Below are 25508 nucleotides of genomic sequence, written 5' to 3' on the forward strand. Positions count from 1 at the left end.
GTATTTAAAAATCTTTCTTCAAATTTATATTTCCAACAGGACTATATGTTTTCTGCACAGCGCGGATGGAGACGAACAGCGCAGCTCACGTCAGTGGTGCAGTTGGGCTACGTCACGCGCTCTGTCTGCTCCACGTCATTTTCATGCGTTCTCTCACCACAACAACCCAGCTCTGGGATGTCTGCTGCAAATACATTATTATGATTCCTATTCAGCCTCACTGAGGGCAGATAGATCATATAAATGACAGCGGCGTACACACAGATGTTATTATTATTCGTATGATTAAATAATCAGATAATATTCATCACCCAATGCTGCAGTGATGGAGGATGATGGAGATCTGGAGACTCTGGGAGAGAAACTATATGATCTGATATATCCTAAATACACTGAGATGACTCCTAAACTTACAGGTGATACCCTATCTATCTATCTATCTATCTATCTATCTATCTATCTATCTATCTATCTATCTGTCTGTCTGTCTGTCTGTCTGTCTGTCTGTCTGTCTGTCTGTCTGTCTGTCTGTCATCTGTCTGTTTGTCTGTATGTCTGTCGTCTGTCATCTGTCTGTTGTCTGTCTGTCTATCTGTCTGTTGTCTGTCTCTCATCTGTCTTTCTGTCGTCTGTTTGTTTGTCTGTCTGTCATCTGTCTGTTGTCTGTCTGTCTGTCTGTCATCTGTCTGTCTGTTGTCTGTCTGTCATCTGTCAGTCGTCTGTCTGTCTGTCATCTGTCTGTCTGTCTGTCATCTGTCTGTTTGTCGTTCTGTCATCTGTCTGTTGTCTGTCTGTCTGTTGGTCTGTCATCTGTCTGTCGTATGTCTGTCATCTGTCTGTCTGTCTGTCTGTCGGCCTGTCTGTTGTTTGTCTGTCATCTGTCTGTCATCTGTCTGTCTTTCATCTGTCTGTTGTCTGTCTGTTTGTCGGTCTGTCATCTGTCTTTTGTCTGTCTGTCTGTCATCTGTATGTTGTCTGTCTGTCATCTGTCTGTCTATCTGTCGGTCTGTCTGTCGGCCTGTCTGTCGGCCTGTCTGTCGGCCTGTCTGTCGGCCTGTCTGTTGTCTGTCTGTCATCTGTCGTCTGTCTGTCTGTCTGTCTGTCTGTCTGTCGGTTTATCTGTTGTCTGTCTGTCGGTCTGTCATCTGTCTGTCGTCTGTTTGTCTGTCTGTCGTCTGTCCGTCTGTCGCATTGATTCTAGTTTAACTGTAGCTGTGTGATGTTTGCAGGTATGCTGTTGGAGTTGCCTGCTTCTGTTGTGTCTCAGATGTTGTATGATGAAGGTCTGCTGAATAAAGCACTGGAAAGAGCACTCTCCGCTCTCACATCACTTGACAACAGGTTTCACAAAATTTAACTTAAAATGCTAAATAATGGACACAGTTTGTCAATTTGAGAGCACATGACAACAGTGTAGGATACTCACAGTTACATAATGTTTGTAGATCAATAACCTTTTTCACATTTCAGGCAGTACATAATATAACTTCTGTCGTAATCTGTTCCTAGTGATCCCGTGTCTCACACTGATGATGCGGCGTCTGTGTCCTCCGACTCTGTGGGTGAACAGCTGTATGACCTTATTGACCTCTACAACACTGGACACACACAGAAAATAACAGGTACATTTACTCACAAGCTGCCAAAAACAAAACAACGGCAAATAAAAAAAAAGGCTGTTGGAATTGTAATGTTGCCATGACAAATATTCAGGCATGTTATTGGAGCAGAAGAAGGAGGCGGTGCTTCAGCTGCTGTCGGATCACTCGCTCCTCGAGGAACAAGTTAAAATCGCACTGAAGACCTTGCAGGAGTAGGTGCCTTTGGATTTTTTATTAGCAGCATTGCGCGAGTGTTGGATTTCATTCAGTAAATCTGATGCAGTGTATTGGGAAGATATTGAGTTTCAAACATGCAAGAAAGAACTGCTGTGTTTATCTGTGGCTCAGGCAGGGCGACGAGGAGACAGATGTGAGTGACGACTCTGACAGAGAGGAAGTGGAATCCATTGGCGAGACTCTTTTCAATGCTGTGCATCAGTTAGACCCCACCCACTGCGCTGACATCACCGGTGAGTTACTCCGCTCAGTTGAATTTGAGATGTTTATGTGCACACTGTGTGATATGATAAATGTGTGAACATTAGGGATGCTGCTGGAAATGGATTCTCGAATGCTGAAACAGATTCTGTCCAACCGGAGCATGCTGGAAGTCGCAGTTCAGAGAGCAAAAAGTGCACTGGTACTTTAACCAGATATACACGCACTCCTATGGCTTTATTGTAATTTGTATACTTGCTGACAAAGTATGCATTTGTGTAGGCTTTTTAAAATAATAATACTCACTTTTAGCTACAAGAAAAGCAGTGAACAACCCTTTAAATAAATGTTTTTCTCTGTCCACAGGAGGGCGCTCTGAGCCCAACACACTCAGAAATGTCAGCCTGAGGCTTGGAATCTCTGCAGATCACGTGACTGCAAGGAACCTTGTACTTGGGACTTTTAAGCCTGAACTGCTGTGTTGTTTACTTGTATAATTCAAGACATTGTTAACATGGAATCCCTTTTTAGGATTTTTGACACTTTTTTTGACACAGAAGATTGTGAAGATACAATACGTGGAATTGCATCAGGCTGGATTTGAACCTGCTTTACCTGCATGAGCACCTCAGCTAAATATGTCTAGTGCATGTGCATTAACCACTAGGTCATGGCTTTTACATTCCAATTTCATGAGCACATTTACATTTGATTTGTCAATCAGCTGTTAGTAAATAAAGAATGCACAGTTTATGTCTGTAGCTTTGTACAGTCTTATGTAATTCTAAAAAACATTACAGCCACATTATATGGAAAAAGTTTTAATTTATTTTTCTCTATTTCTTTCTAGGCATTTTAGAAGAAATAAATTTTTATTCAGAAAGGATGCATTAAACGCTCAAAAGTGACAGTAAAGGCATTAATAATATATAAAAGATTTTCATTTTAAATAAATGCATATTTTATTTTCTATTCCTGACATCATGTGACAATAAAGACTAGAGCAATGAAGCTGAAAATTCATTTTATGATATATATTCAAACAGAAGCACATTTTAAATTGCAATAATGTTTTACAATATTAAAGTTTTTACTGTATTTTTGATTGAATAAATACAGCATTGGTTTAAAAATGTGGAAAAACGTTTTGCACAATCTTACCTACCCCAAACCTTTTGAATGGTAAATAATTTATATCCATCAACAATTGATTCTTTTAAATGTTCATGCATGCAGACCTCATATTAACCTCATAACTCTATTATGAAATAAAAAAACTCAAGTATTAAAGAGCTCAAAAATATCTTTATTATCACTTTATCAAGAATTGTACAGTCAATTTCTAAACACACTGGAAAAGTCAGAGCTTCCTTCAAACAGAGCTGACCTTTGGAATTACAAAACCCCGCTGTTACCATGGGAACAAGAGCCCCGGAATGAGCAAAGGAATAATGGCTGTGATTAAGAGATATGAAGACGACCGATCAGAGAGCGAGATGAAGCCAGGAAAATAATAAATGATATTTTACAAAACAAAAATGCGCACAATGATCACAGGATTTTGGTAAATCATATAAATGAAGGATTCATTCAGGAGACTGTAAAAGAGATGAATACACAAGCTCACTCTGATGTACGGATCCCGTCCGGTGATGGCGTTTCCACTGGAAGCTTAATAAATATCTAAAACATTCTGGTGCTGCACTGTTCCCATGACAACAAGTCAGACCGCCCCCTAACTCATGCATTGGCTGGCGTCCATCAGCAAGACACGCCCACATTTCCTCCTTACTCATGCATACAAACGCACTCACACTCGCCCTGCTGATATGAGCAGACTACTAAAGGAAATAATCAAACTACACAGGGCTTAAAATCATATTGCACTTATATTCACACTGCTCATGTTGAGGAATCGCCGCTGGTCTGTACAAAGGCAGAACAAGACGCTAGAGTTAAGAGTGTAATGGGTACGAAGAGTCTAGAAGGAGAAACAGAGGATGAGTGAGTCCGATCCATTCAACTTCAGCACGGACGGGAAAACAATGATCATGACGGCGACGATGACGTTATTCAGGAGGATGAGAGCGGCATGCCAGTGCCTCCAGAAGTCCAGGCAGGAACCAAACTTCAGTCCAATCGGCTCTAGAACCACAGCTTGATCTAGAACTACAGCGATGCTCTTATTTCAGTGTGGGGTATTCTCTCTGTCCCAGACGACCAGGTCGAGCACGGCTTGTGGGAACAGGCTGATAAAGACAGAGAAAGACATTTACAAGTCTGTTTCTATGGCAAAACCATTGTTTTTTCATGCACTGGTTCAGAATAGTGGAAAGAAAACATTCAAAATATACTTTAAATTTTAAATTTAAATTTTATCTATTTGAATCTGTATATTTCAATTACAGCACACATCTTTAAAGGCTCAAAATGAGTTTGGAAAAATCTCCACTTTTAGTACCAGAGTTCTATTCCTATAATTCAACAGGTTTAATAATTTAAAACAAATGTAATAAAGTGTTATAAAATTATTGAATTCTTTCAAAATTAACTTGATTTTATCCAATGTCCAAAAGTATTTTCTGGAAGTGTATGAATTTTAGAAATACAAAACTATTTTTGTATTAATGTACTGTGGGATATATGGTGATATCTATTCTTTTTTTAATTTTTTTAGTTTATTCATTATGTTTTGTTGTAATAGTACGAAAATCATCCTTCCTCATGCTCATTTAGTGTCACCTGATTATTTTCAACTAGATCTTTACTCTGTTTTATTTAAAAAACGTAAAATTTCTTACATGAAACATTTTAATGTATTTGGCACAGTGCTATTTTAGAATTATTAAACAACTATTAATATTTAATATTAATTATCTTTTAGATTTATATTCTTCATTTGATTTAAATTTAATAGTTTAATTCATATTTCTTTTTCATTTTAGTTCAGGTTTTATCACTTTTATGTGCTTTTTTGCAAAATATATCTTTTTATTTTAGTTTTCATTTGAGTAATTTTAGTACTTAAACATTTTATTTAATTTAGTAGCAAAAACAACATTTCTAATCCTGATTTTAATCAAACATTTCTATTTTACTTTATTTAAGCTTTCTTTCAATTAGCAAAAGTGATTTTGCAATAGTTTTAGCCAACAATAAAAACACTGAATCACCTTAAAATGTCCCTTGTGATTCTTACCTGCGCAAACTGGGAGGGGTTATAAAAGGTCACGCCTCCTGTAGGCGGAGCTCCTTGCATTGGCGGCTGAGCAGGAACCTATGAGAACACATTAGTGATTACTGTTTGGACTGGAGAGCAACATTACCACCAATCTCCATGGATAAAGACAGCCATGCCCACTGAAAGTAATGATTAGCATGCAGCACGTGATTGGTTAATATGTTGTGCACCAAAAGGGGGTGGAGCCTCGATCTTCAGCACGCCTCTGAAATCCAAGAGCCCTTCCTATTGGTCGGTTACTCAGTCAGGGCTGCTGGTGACACATACAGGTGTCGTGCTGGAGGTGTGGCTACAAGTGTGTGATGTTAGAAGCGTGCAGACAGCATGTGTGAATGTGTTTTACTATGCAGCATTAAAAAAGCACTGTTTAATTACTGCAGTGGCTGGAAAAGGTGTGCGTGTGTGTGTTTCAGATAAGAACCAGCTGAAAGTACCTGCTTTAAATGCTGACTCACTTCTCGTGATAGAGAACTCATTGAGCTAGAACGTGACAGCTAGAACAGCAGGAATAAACCAAACAAACAAAAACAGCACAAATCCTGATTAATCCCATGCACCGCCATCTTAAATCACACATCTCTTGTCAATCATTATAATGGGATTACATCACTCCTCAGCAGCGCGTAGTCCTCAAACACACTCCCACACACTCATGCTCTTTGTGTGATCATAATCAAAGCTCATAATCATAGAATACAGTTAGTGATGTAAGTTACAATGTGTGTGTGTTTCAGAGGTAGTAAGTGTACATGTGAGCATATGTGTGGTTATAACAGTGTTAATATGCATTCACGGGTGAAGGAGCGGGGCGTGACAGGAAGAAGCAGCTTTAAAGAACAAGTGATAAGGTATTAAAGGAGGATCTGACCTCTCCAGACTGCGTCCCCTCCGAGCCGGGAGGCAAAGCATTCGGATTAAACATCTAGATGGAAAACACATTCATTATATCAGATACAAATAAAAAAATGTGCAAAGCAATATGAGCAAATCAAAGAGATACGAAATGTTAAATGTAGAAAAGCTCAGGTAATGTCATGTGTTCTCTAACTACGTTTACCATCAGACATTTAGCTGGGAAGTACCAAAAAACTTTTCCACTGTTAACCAAAACAAGGCAATGTTTCACTGAGAACTGCTGTGTGCTGCTAATGCACAAAAAAAAGATAGTTGTGGGACAAAAGTATAGTCTAAATTATATTACTAGCGTATACCTGTGGGACTGTGGCACTAGTCTGCTCTGTGTTTTCTCCACCGGCGTCTGGAACACTTCCTTCCATCGGTTGCTGCTGCTCATCTGGGGCTGAAAACAGCAGAGTTAGACTTCACACAGACATACACTGATATACAGAACACACTGATGTACACAAACACACCTCCAGCTGGTGTAAAGAGGTTGGTTGGCATGGCCATGGGTGCGAGGGGAGCAAACAGATCAGCAGGAGGCGGTACAACAGCGGCCGGTTTAGATCCTCCACGACCAGGATTCAACACGTCCACATAACGGCTCTTAGTGCCTGAAACACACACAAACTCTCACTAAACAGCCAAGAGCACTTTCATAGAGTCTTTGCTTAAAACCGCTTGGGAAGTTTGATTCATTTTCATGAATCAGTATGGTAAAACTGTCCAACTCAAAGAACTGATTCATCAGTTTGTTCAGCTTACCAACGTCTCTGTGAGCCATTTAATATTTTTGAATATTTTAATAAAATACACATAGATAAATATTGCTGTTTATTAATACATACTGTATTTTTGCTACATTCCTTTTCAAGTCCATTTAGTTTATAAAATGCATTTATTTTCAACTATTGACTTTTATAGTTTTTGTTTCATTTAAAAATGAAAATATATTTGGCACCGTTTATTTCATTATTATTTATATACCATTATTTATAAAGCATTCTTTTAATATTTGGGATTTTTTTCATTCTTCTTTTTTTATATTAATATAAAGATCTTTTTTAATTTTATTAATTTTATAAGCTTTCTTTCAATTAACAAAATATTTTTAATGATTTTAGTTTCAGTTAACAAAAACAACACTGCAGCAATGACTGTTTTACAGTATTTCGGAGGAAATACATATGTATAATTTAACTAGAGGATGAATAAATGGACAGATTTCTCACTAGGTAGTAATTAGGAAGAGAAAAGGTGACGCACCTGCTCTCCTGGAGAACATATTCACAGGTGGCCCCCCTGCTGGACCACCCACTCCCGGTGGCCCCATCCCGCCCACTGGAGCTTTGGGGAAGCCGGTGGGTGGAGGAGGAGGGGGTTTGCTCTGAAACGCATACAAATACTATCATTCACAACGATACATACACAATACAACACAGCATTTAAAATGCATGAATTCCTATGCTGTACCTCTTCCTCTGGCTCATCCAGGTTCACCCATTTCTGCTTCTTTTCATCCCACACAATCTGAAAAATCAAAGCATTCTCTTAATCAATGCTACGAAACAAGACAAGCCAATCGTGAAAGAGAGAGTGGGATGTTGTTGGAAGTAGGTGCCTACAGATTTGTTCTTGTCGTCTGGCAGATGTGCTTCGTTCTTTCGTTTTGGATACAGCCAGGTCAGCCAGCCGCCACTCGCTCCCTGATGAAGAATGAAGTGCAACATTCATTTCATTTGAAAGATTTTCTAGTGCATGTCAAGTGGGTGGCTGTATGTGTTTATATGCGAGTATGTACTTTTTTGGGAGAGTCTTTCTTGGTCTTCTTGGGTTCGTCCTGTGGTGGACTCTCTGGGATAGAAGGGGGAGGTGGAGAGCCCTGGTTGACGAGAGAACTGCTGCGCTCTCGTCCAGAATGATTGGACGATTCCGACGTAGTGCGAGACCGACGACCTGATGTCTGCAAGTCAAGACAACATTTGATTAAACACTTATGTTTGAAATTATGTGGTTGGTCAATTTTTTATTTGTTTATCAAAGTCTCTTCTGTTCACCAAGGCTACATTTATTTGATCAAATAGATAAAATAATTGTTGTATATATAAATATATATTACAAAATGTGATCAAAGCTGAATTTTCAGCATCATTCCTCTAGTCTTCAGTGTCACATGATCCTTCAGAAATCATTCTAATATGCTGCTGCTGATTTGCTGCTCAAGAAACATTTCTGATTAATATTAATGTTGAGCACCATTGTGCAGATTCATATTTTTTTGTAAAGTTCAAATGAACAGCATCTATTGTGAACAGAAATCTTTAGTAAAATCATAAAGGTCTTTACTGTAATTTTACTAAATTTAAGTATTAATTTACAATAAAAAACTGAACAGTACTTTGTGTATGTATATGTATAGACTATACCAGTTGCACTGACGACTGTGAAGTGCTTCTTGACCTTCTGCCTGGGCCCTTAAAATACAACAAGATGAATCAGTTTAATACATTTCATAGATTATTCTGTAAATGTTATATTCCACACAAATTCAATATTTAACACAATCTACTCTTTGCATGAGTAATACAATGTAATGCATTTTAAAAGCAATATAACCCTACACTGGCGCTGGCAGTAAACTTGGAATAACAGGCAACAAAACCCAAGAAAATGCAAAACATAACTAATGTGTTATATTCCATTTAAAGTAATGATTCTGGATTTATATGCAAGGCATTACTTATTAAAGTAATAACAGCCAGAGTGAGTTGTGGCACTAAATAAAAATACTGTTTCTAGCTTTTTCTAACTCACCATGCGTGCCATGTCATAGAAGTCCTTCCCCTGTGGAGGAGGGGCAGTGAATGTGGGAGACGACTGGGGGAACTGCTGAGGAGAGGAAGGGGCGGAGCCCTGTTTAGCCCCTGGCATTGGAGGGGGCATCTGAGGTGGCATTCCTGGTGGCATCTGTGGAGGCAATTCTGTAGGGCTGTACATCGGAAATTGTGGGGGCATTTGTTGGGGTGGCATGGGCATGTATTGGTCATGCATTTCAGGTTGGAACGGTGCTCCAAAGTTTGGCTGTGGTTGCCCCTGTTGGGCTGTTGGGTAAAATGGAACACTTTCCCCCGGAGGCGGGGCATGCTGCAGAGGAACCGCCCCATCCTGAAGAATAGTGGGAGGAGCTAAAGCAGACAATAAATGAGGATGGTGAATGATCAAAGAATCAAAACAGATTCTTCTTCAGTTCAGATTTTCTAATGGGACGTACCTGGTGGCATGAGTTGAACACCAGCTGGGGGCAAAAGGGAGGTTATGAGAGGATTGTGGGGATCAGGATTCAGAGTCGAGGGGTCAGGCGGGCTGCACTGGTCTTCTGAACTGGGTGTACTGCAGTGATAAAGCTGTGGGGTGCTGCGATCTGCACGTAAGGTAATCGCACCATCCTGAATGGCACAACAACAACAACATGCACGTGATCGGAACACAGTCTAATGTGAACGTACACCAGTATCTCTGTAGGGCTGATTGAGATGGGGGGAAAATGCAATTGAGATTTTTAAAAAAAAAATTTTTTTTTATAAAAATTTACAAATGTTATGTGTGAAAACAAATAGGGTTATCCAGGTTTGCTTTCTATTCAGGATTGTAATTTTTTTTTCTAACATTCAACAATAATACATCAATATAATTATAAAAAATAAATATAATTATAAAAAATGTTAAGATGATGATGATCATTAAATTACCTAATACTAAGAAAACAAATTATAGACCTATTTATAGACCTATTGTTGATTTGGGTAAAATATATATATTTTTGTTTCTGTAAAAAATTGTTATTTTGATTTAAATTTTGATCTTTTTTTTTTTTAAGAGCTCAAGGTTTATGACACTTTCTTGCACGACTGCACAATTTGCTAAAATAAAATAGCGATTATGCATCAATATAATTAATAAAAATAAACATTATGATTTTATCATCAAATAATTTTTTTTACAACAAATTTTACCAATGTAATACTAATTCACTGTAAAATAGAGCATTTAATAATAATAAATTAACATGTAAATGAACACAGTGAAATGCATCACTCTGAAACGCACATATTTATTTAAATAAATCAATGCCTTAGAGATTTCATAATCCCAGTAATCCATATAGTGATTTTTTTTTTTCCGTTTAGTTTTTTTCACTTTTCAGCCCTATTTAGTGTCATCCCGTGAATTCGAAGAGTATGATTTATTTACTGGTACTACACAGGAACAGAGCAATGTGTGTTACTGGCATGATGACTTATGGATAAAACAACCCCCCCCCCCACACACACACACCTTGATCTGTCCATCGAGTTGTCTGAGATGCAGTAACCAATCGGGCTCTATAAACAACTCCTGCTCTGGTCTCTCCTTCAGCTGAGGGTCAAAAAACCTCAACCTCAGAGACATCTGTAATCAAACACAAGAAGAGGGATTAGGCAGAAATGTAAACTTAAAGGCAGAATCCTCTGATGCGTGTTAATTTGTGTACCTGTATGAGCTGACCGATGAACACAGCTGAGTAGTACTCTGGTAAGCTCAGCAGTGTGCGTGAGATGACCTCACAGTAATGGAAGGCCTGAGCACAGAGTCCTGCCTCCGCTAGTCGACATGCGTAGATGAACTTGAACACCTGTATAAGCAAAGGGTAAAGGTCATGACCTTCCTGGACTTGTGTGGATTATACAGATTAAGGCTGCACAGTTTTGGAAAACTAATTCAAATACCCTTCAGTAACCAAACTAAACTTTAACTTAACTTTTCAAACTCAACAGTAACTTTCACTTTTTTTTCTGCAAATAAATATATGTACTACTGGTTTCAGAGTGAGGTGTGGCACTGTGTTCATTTACACATGTACAGTTCATGATATGCTCTTCTAGCTTCACAAATCAGCTCGATTCACAGGAAATGAACCAAGCCACTATATGGCGATGAAAATAAACACATCTTAGCACTTTATTCTGAAACATGCAATGCATATATTCAATTAATTATCACAGCTATCACAATTTGTCTATTGCATTGAGCTGTATCGTAATATCGATTTTTTGTTTAGGTATACAGTGCAGCCTTATATAGCATTTATGATAGTCAGTCACTAACTAGCTAGCTGTGAAAACATTCCTAGTAGAGTGAATACATGTTATGTGTTTGTCTCACCTGGAAGTTTGGCAGAGAGAGAGGCTGAGAGCTAAGAGACTGAGCGTATTCATAGGATTCGGTCCGCTGAATCGCCTCTGACGAGCAGAACTTCAAAAATGGCAAGCTGGGAGAGAGACAGAGTGAATAGGTGTTAGTGCAAACAAATGCCATGTGCATTTGCACATTTTTGTCCTTGATGTGTACAGTTGTGTGCATACATATATGCATGTGTTATTACACACCTGTGATTTGAGCCGATAAGGACCATCTTGGTGCTTTTCTTGGTGTACACACCGAAACCCACTTGAGCCATCAGGTAACAGAAATGGGCTGCATCTACTAGACCTTTAGATGCTGTGAAACACAGTATAGTCTTACAGATCCAATGCTGCATCTACAATATGCGTGTATGCTTTGCATCTACATTTATGTACCTAAAGTGTCCCCCATGGTTGAAATTGTGCGTGTGTCAAGATCCAGAGTGTGTGTGAGATTGGACAGCACCATGGCCAGGTGAGGTCGCCAATCGCCCCATTTCTCATCTCCGCAACACTGTTGGAGAAACAGAAGTTTTATATGAAGACAAGTATTGTATAAATGACTATATTTATACATCCAACACACACAAACTCTCTCATACAGTAGCAGCAGCTGGCATTCGTCCTGACATGAGCTGGTACACCGTCTGAAGAGGGTCATTAATAGGCAGGCTGTTGGCAAATCTGAAAAGGACAAATATGAACACAATTTAGCCCTATTTGTTGCTGTAAAAGCACACAGCCCTAGGTCATTTTAAGTAGATGTGGTTTACCTGGTCATGACACGGGCGTGTGTTCTGTTGTCCATCTTACTGGCCAATAACAGCGCGTGACCCCACAGGCCATTCTTCATAGCAGACTCCAGAGCGTCCTAACAAACATACACAAAACTGTCTTTCCACTTTGGTTTTGTCAGTCAGAAAAGACACAATTTACCTTCATATAAAATAATATGCAGGCATGTGATAAGCTAAGGAACAGAAAAAAAACCTCTGTATGGCTGAATGGGAAGAAAAAAATAATTCAGTTTATCTTGCCTTCTTTCGGCCGAATAGTAGAAGTTCTCTGAAACGCTCGGTCTCTTTGCCAACATTCTCTGGCACCCCCATGAAAGTGTCTGACAGAAGGGATATTGGCCCCGCCTCTTCCTCCTCGGCATGCTCTATTGCTTCGTTATTGAAGTCGATGAGATTAGCCTCATTGGGTGATTTTCCCGGCAACCAGGCAGAGCGAAGCTCCTTTAGCAAAAGGTCAGCGATGTCTGTGCCCACTACCGTCTAAACAAAGACAAAAAACTATTCAGTATGCTTTAACTAATTGGTATCAAACAAGCAACCTAACATGATAAGCTAATCTTAGGGCTGCACAAACACTCACCCCATTTTGGCGACACAGCAGCACAATGAACTCCCAGATGAGGTAGGCGGAGTCTTTGTCAATGAGGTCATCATTTCGCAAACACTCTTGGGCTTTGTTCTGAGCAAACTTTATGACATCCACCTTATGTGTCTCCTCTCTGTGGACATGCACACAAAGATGATGACTGGATTGTTTGACTGTGTACGTGGCTCTAACACTGTCAGAGTATACACGTGTATGCCTTCATTCAGTAAATAAAGGATGACTCTTACTTGACGAGCGGGCCAGGGAACGAACGCATTTCTGACTGCTCTGGAGAATCCTGCAGTATCGTCTGGAATAACATCACAGCCAAGATATCAGATTCTAATAACAATAATAATATATGACAAAACTGCAATGTCGTGAATCAAGGACAACGTTAAACAAACATACATCTGATTGCAAGGTATCTCAATCAGTTTTTTTTAAGGCTAATACTTTTTAAAAAAATAACTAGGAACCTTTGATAAACAAGCTGATTTTAGAATTGATGAACTAGGGAAAAAAAATTCTTAAATTCTATAGATAACAGTGATGACTCGCAATTGATTTATAAATCAGGATATTTGGACTCAGATTCAATTGTTACCTCCATACTGTGGATTTCTACAAGTGTAGGCTGACCAGCAGAGGGCAGGTTGGGTTGGACTAGGATCAGCTGACCAGCAGGACCAAACCGAGCACAGCGATGAGGAACAGAATACTTCTCCGGGGTCAACGGCCTTGGAGGAGCTGAGAAAAAAAAATAATAAATTGAAAGAAAGACAGAGAAAAACGGTTCATGACCATTTTACTTCCCCTAAAAAAATCAGGAAGCTTTACTTTAACTAATGCAAGTGTATGCAACTTGATGCTTTAAGTGTTTTAATGCTACAGAGAATGATGGAAAACACTTATGTCAAGCCAGGGTTATTACTGTTAACTAAAACCATTAAAAAAAAAATTACTGGAAAAAATATATTAACTGAAATTAGAGATGCGCCGACTGCAATTTTCTTGATCGATTCCGGTTTACGATTTTTTGTTAATGTGATCTGCCGATACTGATTTTTGCCGTTTTTATTTCTAAGAGCTATAATTGACAGCATATACAAACAAAAATCTACTTTTCTTCAACGCAAAGTTTTATTTTCCATAAAACTAAAACTAATAAAAATCAGTAATAAACTAAGAACAAATAAAAAAAAATTGCAAGCAACAGCACAAATAAATGCAATACAAAAAAAGAGAGCTATGAAACTTAAGTTTTCAGGTTAAGTAAGTTTTTATTCAGGCTAGAAATACTACTATTTAATTTCTGTAGTTTTCATTGTAAAAGTTAAAAACAAATGAATGCTTACTCTTAAAGTTATAAAATGTATTGTCAGTAGCAGAGAGTTGTTTTCTTTGTTTTTTGATTAACATGATAAACAGCAGCAGGAAAACTGGACTTTCCCCTTTAAGAGTTTATCCACGGACCCTATTTACTGTTACACAACACACGTTCTCTTTCTCAACTATTTAACACGCCAAGACAGGCATTTTGATATAATTTTGTATGTATTTTAATGTTTTAGCGCAATTAGCCACTCATTTTGGTATTTGTGACTCACAAGCTGTTTGAGACTGAGCACGGACCGGCTTTGGTGTAATTGTAAAACCTACAGGAATTACTAAAATAAAGCACAATACAAGCACTATTTAACCAGAGCGAATGAGACATGTGTGAGAGAGAATGGGTCATCGGTGAGAAGAGAGCGAGAATGCGCAGTTGACGTTACGTTAGTGCCTGGGCTGCTGGTAACAAAACGGATCGACTCGAAATCAGAAAGAAGTGAGACTGATGGTCTGGTCACCGATCCGGACTGGTCATGAGGAAAATCGTCCAATTACAAACCCTGGCTGATCCATCTGTGCATCTCAAACTGAAATAAAATAAAATATCTAAAGAATAAATACATTTCATTTTAGTTATCTTTTAAGATCTTTCTTTTAGTTTTACTTAGGGATGTAATGATTTGATTCAGGAATCGATTTGATTCATGATTTTTTTTTTTTTTTTTTTTTACTAAATGATATTTAAGACCAATCATAAATTAAATGTGTCCTTTCATTATTGCTTGGCCAAAATACTGCACGTTTCTTTGTGAAATTAAAAAATAATAATATACTAATATATCACTTGAATATTATTGCCCTTTTGTTGGTTTTGTCTGCTTTATTGTCCTCATTTGTAGGTCGCTTTGGATAAAAACTCTGCTAAATAACAAAATTTAAATATAATGTAAATGTAAATAACAAAACTAAATTGAAATTTTTAAACAAGCCCCAAATCAAGCAAGTAACACAAATAAAATAAATCTGTTCATTTAAACAAAATAAGGCTTTGTCTGTGCTCTTTCCATTTAAAATTAAACGCAGGCAACCAATGCGTTTTAATCATGATCCAAAGAAAGATGCTGCATACTAGGGTTGGGCTGAAAGACGATGCCAGCTCTCTCCACTCCCCTTTATGAATGCACAATCTTTTTTTAGTTTCACTTTTACTTCCGAGATTCCAGTCCTCGCACCCCGCAGCTCTGCATTTTTTGCACCTTCTCTTTGTAAACATACCTGATTCAGATAATCAGCTCGTTAGAAGTGGGCTCCGTGCATGAACTGTGTTCTGATTGATATGGTTCCTTCAGTGTTCATTGCTCCCTACTCCCTGAGCAGGGGAAATCTGTGAAAGTTTATTTCACTTGGGAAAATTCATTTGTGGATTTGCGCTGCGCAACATCTCCACACACGGACAAGTGTGACATCATATACCTCTGCAAATAAATATAATTTAAATTCACGTCTCACAAACTTCAATGCACTTTGAATGGAACATAAACGTTTGCTTCGCACTGAAATCATGACGCAATATACTGTGATGGCCACTTCGCAGGGCACTTACCTTCAAATATAACAAAGTCTGAAGTGATAAGAGAAACATACAATATGTGCAGAGCAGGGGGGCGCGAGGACTGGAATTATGAACAGCTGCAGACCGTGTCTACACCAGACGCAACAGTTGTTGTGTGGTGCTGCATCAGCTAAAGAATGTTTACACTGGACGCAACAAAGCAACAATTGAGAATCATTTTATCATATTTTTAATTTGTCACATTGTCATAAATAGAATGTGGCATCAGTTTATGTTTTGGGGGATTTGTCATGTCGCATCCAATGTAGACAGCATCACTGATTATATTGAATTCTATTGACTGATCTATATATGAATCTGTATTATAGATAAGTGGTTCAATAGTATTTTGTAGCGTGAACATCCAGCTACACATCCAGTGTAGACAAGATGTTTTCCAGAAGAAAAAAAAAATATATATATATATAAATAATATTAATAATAATAATAATAATAATATTATATATATATATATATATATATATATATATATATATATATGCAGAAAAATTATAATGAAATTACAGAAGGCTGTGGCTCAAAAAAAATCCCAATATTAAATGCAACATTATGGTAGACATTGTACTTTGTGTGTGATACTTACGCTGCTCTGGGGCGGTCCAGGTGTTGTTTGAAGAGTAAGGAATCTGACTGTAATCTACAGTATCTGAAGGGTTAGGATACTGGCTGTAGGTGTAATCCGCTGGAAGAGTAGTCCCAGTGGCATCATAGGCTGCACTGACCAAATCTGGTTGACTTCTATACACTTGACTCTGTACAAAGAAGAAATTAGTCATAAACATTGCACAGACATATACTCCGGCACAATAAGATCTAAAGCACACACAGACCTGTTGTGACCGGGAGCTGAAGCTACTGCGCCGACTGTGTGATGAAGGCACACTGTGTGTTGACTGTTCACTGTGAACTGAACAATCATCAGCGTTTCGGTCACGTCTGCGGCACTCATCATCAAAGCTAGAGTCATACCAAGGGTAATACCGCCATGGATCATCATAGCCCTCTCTTCTGCTAGCAACCATTATCATGAAAACTCAGTTACAGAGGTGTCAGCATGTACAGAAATACTGATTGCACAAGTGTATGTGTGTACCTGTTTTTATATTGTTGGTTGTAGTAGGGATCTACATAGTACCAGCCATATGCTTGATCATAGTAGGCTCTGTAGCGTGGATCATAAGCAGCCTTTGGATCATACCACCTGCTCCTATCTGAATACACACACTCATAAGCACAAAACCGATAACAAATTTAACCCTTGGGTACACTGAGAAAAGGTGTCTGAATTGCTGTCTTTACCTCCATAGGCATCATACGGTCTTTTATAGTAGTCATCATAGGCACTACGGCTGGATCTAGAAAGGTCTTCTTGATACCCCTGTCTAAGATCAAAAATGAAAAAGTTAAAAACAAAAGTACAAAAAGCTCAATCTAAGGATGCTTTTAAACTAGGGATTTTGGTGCTAAAGACTTGCATCAGATTCTGGGTATGACTGAAACATTGGTCTACAGGTGCTGTATTCAGGAACCATATTGTGCATGTTAAGTTATGGTTTAAAATAGTGGTCTGATATTTGGGATTTTTTCAAATATCGGCAGATAAGTTTTTCTGCTTGGCCGATGTGTTCGAGATGGGACTTATTTTGATGGCGCGGAGAAAGGCAGCGCCTGAGCGCACACAGTGCTCACACTCTCTCTCTTGTTTAATGTCATTGTTAACAGTTCTGTCTAATATGAATAGAAGTTAGTCTAATAATCAAAAAGAATGGTTAAACATGAAAGGAATTCATGTATAGAATGATTGCTTTTATATTATTAGTAATAGAAAGGCAAATATTATACTTCCTTGTTTGCCATCAGCATTAAGAAAATATGCATTTATTTAATTTAAACAAATCTTTGAATTGCTAATAAATATTTAATTTCACAAATCTTGCAAACTTAGTCGAATCCAGAATCGATCTTGTGAAGTTTCCATTTTTATCCAGCTTGATTGCTTGTTCTCTGTGTGACGGTCGGCCCGTCTTAAATTGAATGCTTTAAACTTTACTGCGCGTTATGCATTCGTCCAGTTTAATTTATGTCATTTTCCCTGTGTGTTGTATGTAAAATGAGTGTTACCTTGACTTTATTTGAATAATAGGATTCCCAATGCACACAAACTTCCCAGAATAGGAAGTTTGTGTGAGTGCCCTAATGGTTACAGTGGTTACTTCCTTTTTAATTATATTTTATAAAAATATTTATTTGTGAAAAATACTCTGTCATCTAAAAGTATACGTATGTTTATTTTACACATTTATTTTTTAATCCACTGTCAAATGTTTGCTTTGGATAAAAGCGTCTGCTAAATGCAAAAATGTAAATAAATTAAAAAAAATACAGAATATATATATATATCTAGCAAGTCATGTAAGTCGCTTTGGGTAAAAGCATTGGCTAAATGCATAAATGTAAATAAATATAAACAGCTGCTTCTAGCAAGTTATGGAATGCAAGCCTACTATGGTTTGGACACAAATGTGCAACATAAACAGAATCAGGATTAGAAACTCTAATTGCAACCAAGCATTAGAGACCAAGTGTGAAAACAGGCTCAAAGTGTCAGAAAGAGGGTGGGTGACCTGACCTGGAATTGGATCTGTCTGAGTATTGACTGGTTCTAGAACTCGGCCTCTCTGGTTGACGTTCAGCCTCCCAGTGACCTGCATGCCAGTCGTATCGAGGATTTTCTCTACGGTAAGGATCCTCCTACAAAATGTAAACATACAGAAAAATATGAATATTTTACTAAGTTATGTTTTCAGTCTAGCATTTAGAAGGTTTGTTAGGTGGAAACACACTAGATCATTATATAACTGCACCTGATAGTAACTTTGAGATCTGGCATCCACAGGGTACTGGGGTGGATAAGGCGGTCTTCCATTCTGGTACACAGGGTAGGGTCCTGGGTAGTACCCTGAATAAACCGGACCAGGTGGCATGACAGGAGGAGCACCATACCCTGACTGACCACCTAGAGATGAAGGAGGTCTTTTGGGTTCTTGAAGTGGCTGGGGGGCAGAGTTCCCAGACTGGGGTGGATAAGAAGAAGGTGGGGCAGATCCAGAACCAGGAGGGGCACCAGGTTGAGTTGGAGGGGCTTGTGGAGGAGGCTGGTGTTGAGCTGGAGGTGGATGGGCAGGGTGGGAGGTGCGAGTGGGATCATTGTTGGGATGGTTGCTGGAGGGCCGTGAGGGGTTAGAGATCTGCTGAAGAGCCAGAGCCTCACTGTCTGACTGCCCACCCTGCTGTGCATCTTTGGTGACCTGCAGGTAAAAGCCCTGTGTGTTATTCACCAAGCTAGCAGGATGGGCAGACTGAGAGACAGCTGGGACTGTCACCTGTGGTTGATGCATAGAAAAATCAAGCAGCTCGTATTTCGACGATTCATTGTGAGTGGTGGCAGGGGCAGAAGTCTGAGCTTGAGAAACAGAAGGCGGAAGATACTGGCTATCACTTCTAATAGACTGAGCCCTTGAGAGAACGAGTCGGGGTTCTTGAACAGTGGGCTGAACATCTTTTGCCTCTTGTGGTAGATTCAAGATACTTTGAGTGGAAGTAGTGCCAAAGTTTATTAGTGTCTGAGAGAAAAGAGGCTGTGGCTGATTTGTTGGAGGAGAATCCGGAGGCATTTGATTGGTCTCAGAAGACTGAGGTGGTGGGTGCACAGGAGTTGCTGTCTGTCGAGGACTTGTGTGATTAGAGGGTTGTGAGAGGTTTTGAGAGGACACCAAACTGGAAGGTGGTGCAATCAACAAAGGCTGGTTTAGGGCCTCAACGGGAGGCGACGTCACCAGCAAAGAGGCATATCCCAAACTTGCCTGAGGTGTGGAGTCTGGGGGAATTTCCAGGTTTTCAGAGGGAGGCTGTGGATCTGGTTTTGTTGGATGCAAATCAAGAGGACCATCTTCCGGTGGCTGAATGACTTCAGAGGGATGTTCTGGAACAAATGTTGCAGACAGAGAAGGCGCTGCAGGGGCTAACAGTATGTTAACACCAAGGCTGGCAGTGTCATTTTGAGCCCAGAGTGTAGTAGCGGGACTCTCAATTGGGCGTCGAGCTCCTTGAGCTCGAGATGACGGTCGGCGTTGCGGTAAGTAAATGGTCTCCAAGTTGTCTGGGGGTTGTTCTAGGTTGCCAGGCTGCATGTCACGACCACCCTTTTCCATGACCACACGAGCACGATCAACCTCAGCAGGTCGAACTCCTACACCATGTGAGCGGACAGGCTCAAATGAAGAATTTGCACTCGCTTGGAACACACCAACTGGTTTAGGTGGGCTAGGAGTTGGGAAAGTTGGACTTGCCTCTGCAGCTGGGTTGGAGTCTATCTGTTCAAAGTATCCACCAGTGGAAGGATGCAAAGGAGGGTGATCTGGTGGGCGGGGACTTTCCTGTTGGATAAATGTTCCCAAAACACCTTGCTGTCGCCGAGGCATGTGACTACCACTGTGAGGACCGTGTCCACTGCTGTGACTGACATTACTGTAGCTGGATGAAACACTTGAAGAGCGTGCAAGATGAGGACCAGTGTCAGGTGTCTCCAAATTAGGCACCCCCTCAAAGGAATGGCCTGGAGGAGGCTCACTAGGGAGTACTTCCTGGTTTGGAACACATTCCTGATTCTCCACAGAATCACATGGTCCTGCCCCAGCTCGAATGTTACCAGTGTCATTCAAATATGGACCAGAGAACTCATTCGTCGAAGGGAAAGGGTGTTGAATCCCATTTACACGTCCCTCACCTGACAGGGTTTCTTCATTTTCAACATCATTGCCCCGAAAGAACATTGATAGAGTTCCGGAATCACTGGGAACTTCAGAGTAGGAGACAGGACAGGCATGCTGAGACGGATCCTGCGGGTTTTGATTGAACCATGGCTCTGAGGTTCCGCCTGACTGACTGAAATAATTCTGAGCCGGGAAGTGAGAGTTCTGTTGCTGAGTTGCAGCAGGCCCAGCCACATTTTGTTGATCTGACTGACCTTGATTCTGAGATTGCGTCACAGGTCGGGCTGTGTGGAAAGAGGGCACAGGAGGTGGGGCTTGAGCTTGAAAAGGCTGAGATGGGAGATCACTAGTTGGCTGAAAGTAGTTCTGAACAGAAGGTGGGCGGCTTCTGTGGTCAGGCACCCAGTGAGAAGGTGGGGGAGGTGTTGGCTGGGATTGAAAAGGAGTCTGGGATTGAACTGGAGGTGTTGAGACAGTGGAGGGTGGATGTGATGAACTAGAGCTGAAGGAAGGAGCAGGGTTAGGCAATTGTGCTATGTAGGCCATTGGTTCTTGGGAATTGAAATATCCTGGTTCTGCATGCAGAGGGTTAGAGCTTGGTGCGGGCCCTGGGGGAACAGGCTGTGGTGTAAAAATTCTTGGTGGTGGGCCAGGAGAGGCTGCCTGCACTGCTCCTGGTGTTGGCCCTTGTGGTGGTATCATTGGGTTAAACCCGGGCGGGGGAGGACCTTGCATAGGAAGTGGGTTGCTGTTTGTGAGAGGAGTTTGGCTGCCCCCTGCCATGGGCGAAAAACTTTGTCTTCCAAAGGCAAATGGATCAGTCACTGGCTGCGTGGGCGGGGCAGCCAGTGTCATAGCAGCTGCAGGCCCATGCTTGTGAGGTCTGGATCTTCTGAAGGCATTGGGTCCACCGAAGGGAGGCGGGGGACCACTAGCACCAGGAGGACCTGTCCGAGGAGGGGGCTGCATCGTTTACACTCACAGGTCTCCAAAGTTTTTACACTTACTGGAGATCTCCCTATAGTTGAAAAACACAGATTTGTGTCATATATTGGTGCAAAGATTGTATGGTTTTACCATACATGGTTTAAGTATAAGTATATTTTATGGTTTTACCATCTTATCAACATGCATCATGTTTACATATATCTAAAGTTCAATTAATACTGCTAATAGCTGCTCAGCTAAAATAACAATGACTATTCTGCTTTAAACAATTTGCTGAGAATGGCAACACAGGGGCAATGTGGCACCTCTAAAAGTAGACACAAATCAACCCTCTAAAATGAGAGTAAATCACTTCAAATCTTCATATATATGTAAAATAGTACATAAAATAGTATATCAAATATTTAAATTTAGACTGGCGAGTAAACTAAAACATTACTAACCAATGGCGATTCTTTTGCCAAGATGTCCGTAGAGGGTTGCAAACAGAGTGTCTCACCAATTCATGAACAAGACATGCAGCTGTTTTATAAAAGCTGATCATTTGTGAAAGTAGCATCAATTTTGATCAAGTTTCTATCATTGAACAAACATTACAACACCATCAGAGATTCATAAGCTTTATGATGAGCAGGTGTGAAGCCTGCAGTATTCCACTGTGATGGCATATAAACAGTCACCACAATCAGAAACTTGATATTAGGCACACTGCGGGCTGGGTGTTAGAAATGTGCATTAAGTTACACTGAACTTTGAAACCTGTCAGACATTATTTTAAAGCAGGGGGCCTCACCTCTACACAGTTTAATCTATAACACAGGGGACATAATCAGATTCTGATTATGAAAAACACTGTTTATCGTTAAACAACAATATTCACAGTCACACCAACTGCAACTACACCACTTTGACAAATTTTGCTGCAGCCTAGAATTGAACTGCTGGTTTCGTCTGGTCAGAGGAGAACTGACCCCCGACTGAGCCTGGTTTTTCCCAAGGTTTTCTTTCCATTCTGTCACCGATGGAGTTTTGGTTCCTTGCCGCTGTCGCCTCTGGCTTGCTTAGTTTACAGCAACATCGATATCTTGACTGCAAATGATTTCACAGATACTGTTTAAACTGAACTGAGCTGAATGATGAAATGATGAACTGCCTTTAACTGTCATTTTGCATTATTGACACACTGTTTTCCTAATGAATGCTGTTCAGTTGCTTTCACACAAACTTTTTTGTTTAAAGCGCTATATAAATAAAGGTGAATTGACTTGACAAATACAGCACTGGTCAAACACTTGGACACATTTGACAGAATATAATATTTTCTATGTTTAAAACCATTTGGATTTACAATATTCAACTTAAATGCTTTAAGTTAATTTTCTAGACAAAAATACACTATTAATACAATAAAAGTTTGGTGTCACTAAGATTATTTTTTGAAATATTAAAACTGTTGATTACTAATTCAGCAAGGATGTGAAGACAAAGCCATTTATAATGTTCTAATAAAAATTCTACATCAAATAAATGCTGGTCTTTTGAACCTTCTCTTCATCAAATAAAGTATCATGGTTTTAAAAAAATAATAATAAGAAGAATATTGCCACCCAACTGATTTCAACATTGATAATAATAAGCATCAAATCAGCATATTTTAGAAAGATTTTTAAGGATCACGTGACAATAAAGACTGAAGTAATGAAGCTGAAAATTCAGCCTTGCCATTACTGGAATAAATTACATTTGAAAAAATAATCAAATGAAAAATAATTACATATTTTAATCATATTTTAAATTACTACCGCTTTTATTATTATTATTATATCAATGAAATGCTCCAAACTTTCAAATGGCGGTATAACTGCACTTATCATTATTTTTTAGAAAGCTCTTTGCAGAGCTGTAACAGTCAAAGGGTAGTAACTTTAAAGAAGCTCGAATATATGGTAGTTTTTAACATTATGTTGGTCACCTATAGGTCTCATACTTTAATGTGTGTCATTTCAGTCTTGATCTAAATTGAGGGAAATACAAACAATCAATAATGAGAAGTTGTTCAAACAGATGCTCCACATCCACAGTGATCTTGTCTTGGTTTACACTTTAAGCCATTATGGATCACAAAACACACAGATATACCACTGCATTTGAACAGATTGTAAACAATACTGCGGCCAGATAGAAAGGACATAATTGAATTTCTGGAGCCCAAGGGCTGATAATTCAGTTGAGGTGCCATATCATAGTCTAATTGTGTTACCATACAGTGGGCTACTTTTCTTGGTCATGTAACATTACAAGATGTTTTATGTTTTGTGTCTGCTAAGATTTCTGGCTAAAAGCATTAGGCCTAAAAAAAAAAATTTGTTTGGTTCCGGTTTCCGACCGACCCTGTCAATTTATGTGCGACCCAAATTTATTTTATGAGACTGGGGAAGAACGGTCTTTCACACATCGTTAATTAAATTACAGTTTCCTTTAAATGCTGTTTTACACTTAAGTAATCCGTTAAAAATCATTAAGTATTGCATCAAAACCCTTTAACTGTCAATTCCTAAAGTGAGCTATAACTTAAGGTTTGGAAATCGTAACATTAAGAGAAACACGGGGGGAGGGGGGAGTCAACAATATATCGCGGAACAGAGAGGGCACTGACAACATGCTGACAGACAGGACATTAACATTACCAGCTTACTTTTAATATGAAACAAAGTCTCATTTGGTTATTTCACCTTTCAAATGTGGTCATTTTTTAAAGAAATGTAAACAATAAATACCGTTTTGTGGCTCTTGAATGTGTCGAACAGATCGCTGTAAGTTAGATCATCAGTTAAAACTAACTGATCGTCTCTTGCTTCTAGTTAATTTATAGCATCACAATCAAATAAACCACATAAATGAACATAATAAAGAATGTTGTTTGACTACAAAAAGATGTCTGTACACTCCGTTTTTCAAGTTCAAATCCTCCATGTTAATCTACTATGAGATCGCCTGTCAAACTCCCGCGAAGGCTTTTTGTGTGTGTGTGTGCGTTTTGCGTGTCTATGGCAACAACAGACTTTAAACGGGAATACAGAATCACTGTCGTAAAAGTACCGGTACACACATTTAAAATCAGCGCGTGTGTGTGTGTGTGTGTGTGTGTGTGTGTAAAACTGCCACTGGAGAAAAAAAAAAATAAATTAAAAAAAAAAAAAAATCCCTACCGACCAATGACCTCAACTGACAACCAACCGGAACCAAACTTTTTTTTTTTTAGGCCTTATATTAAACTTTTTTTTAAATAAATATATATATACACACACACACACACACAAACACACAAGATGCATAGAAAGAATGTTGCAATATACAGCATTACATCCGGCGTAAAGACGGACACGTATAGCGCCCCTCACTGGATTTAACCCACTGATGTCACATCCTGGTCTTTAAATTACTGTCTCTATAACTACATCAGCAATTGTACCTAAAAGAGGTTTTGCACCGATGTATTGAAAACACACAAAAAAATAATGTAATACTATAAATGTGGATCATGATGCTTAGTGGAAAAACTGTCAAAACAAAACATACACACTAAATAAACTTAAAGCAGTGTAAATCAAGCAGGAAAAAGGCCGAAAGCAGTAGTTAAACCACAACGTAACTAATCGATTAAGCCTGGAAATGTAACTACAGACCTGGACGGTACAATTTAGAAAGGTCACGAGAAGAAACTCAAAAAAAAATCAACATAAGAAATGTAAATAGAGGATGCGAGGAATCACAGGTGACAGCTGACTGGGCCACTAGCCGTTAGCATGCTAAAAAAACTACAGTAAATCCTTCAAACCACTGAATTGTCCGGCGCCAAACATACTGGTCCATAAGGGATCTCTTACCCGTTATCTTCCAGTCGAGATGCCCAGATACAAACAAAACTCGATACGAGAACAGCTGGAGTTTCTCATAAAAGTGCAGGACACCGCGGCTGACACTTGTCCGCCATCTTGGCCGAGCGCGTCCTGGTTGGAGACGTGTACATGTGAC

The 25508-nt window shown here is 39.3% G+C and overlaps 2 protein-coding genes across 3 annotated transcripts; one reads left to right on the top strand and one right to left on the bottom strand.

Moving 5' to 3' along the window:
- Nucleotides 1–120: 120 nt before the first annotated feature.
- On the top strand, nucleotides 121–2595 carry LOC132116944 (E3 ubiquitin-protein ligase hyd-like). 2 transcript variants are annotated; one of them, XM_059525856.1, is made up of 7 exons: nucleotides 126–416; nucleotides 1230–1341; nucleotides 1510–1622; nucleotides 1714–1813; nucleotides 1950–2071; nucleotides 2147–2241; nucleotides 2406–2585. In XM_059525856.1, exons 1-7 carry the CDS (start codon nucleotides 326–328, stop codon nucleotides 2445–2447), a joined length of 675 nt encoding a protein of 224 aa, XP_059381839.1. In that variant the 5' UTR covers nucleotides 126–325; the 3' UTR covers nucleotides 2448–2585. The 2 variants fall into 2 exon arrangements, with proteins under 2 accessions (XP_059381840.1, XP_059381839.1); XM_059525857.1 differs by lacking the exon at nucleotides 2147–2241 and having other exon boundaries at nucleotides 121–416; nucleotides 2406–2595.
- A 1022-nt stretch (nucleotides 2596–3617) lies between these two features.
- On the bottom strand, nucleotides 3618–25508 carry LOC132116947 (protein transport protein Sec16A-like). The gene is made up of 31 exons (XM_059525860.1): nucleotides 25361–25508; nucleotides 18618–21543; nucleotides 18383–18504; nucleotides 17053–17135; nucleotides 16847–16964; nucleotides 16584–16764; nucleotides 16337–16505; nucleotides 13393–13535; nucleotides 13034–13095; nucleotides 12780–12918; nucleotides 12440–12679; nucleotides 12176–12273; nucleotides 12005–12086; nucleotides 11799–11916; nucleotides 11607–11718; nucleotides 11383–11488; nucleotides 10712–10852; nucleotides 10516–10629; nucleotides 9452–9626; nucleotides 8995–9365; nucleotides 8607–8654; nucleotides 7982–8143; nucleotides 7806–7886; nucleotides 7654–7710; nucleotides 7447–7567; nucleotides 6654–6794; nucleotides 6492–6580; nucleotides 6149–6202; nucleotides 5715–5774; nucleotides 5239–5316; nucleotides 3618–4288 (listed from the first exon to the last, which is right to left on the bottom strand). Exons 2-31 carry the CDS (start codon nucleotides 21492–21494, stop codon nucleotides 4223–4225), a joined length of 6408 nt encoding a protein of 2135 aa, XP_059381843.1. The 5' UTR covers nucleotides 21495–21543; nucleotides 25361–25508; the 3' UTR covers nucleotides 3618–4222.

This window comes from Carassius carassius, chromosome 36 (assembly GCF_963082965.1).
Source record: "Carassius carassius chromosome 36, fCarCar2.1, whole genome shotgun sequence".
Lineage (NCBI taxonomy): Eukaryota > Metazoa > Chordata > Actinopteri > Cypriniformes > Cyprinidae > Carassius > Carassius carassius.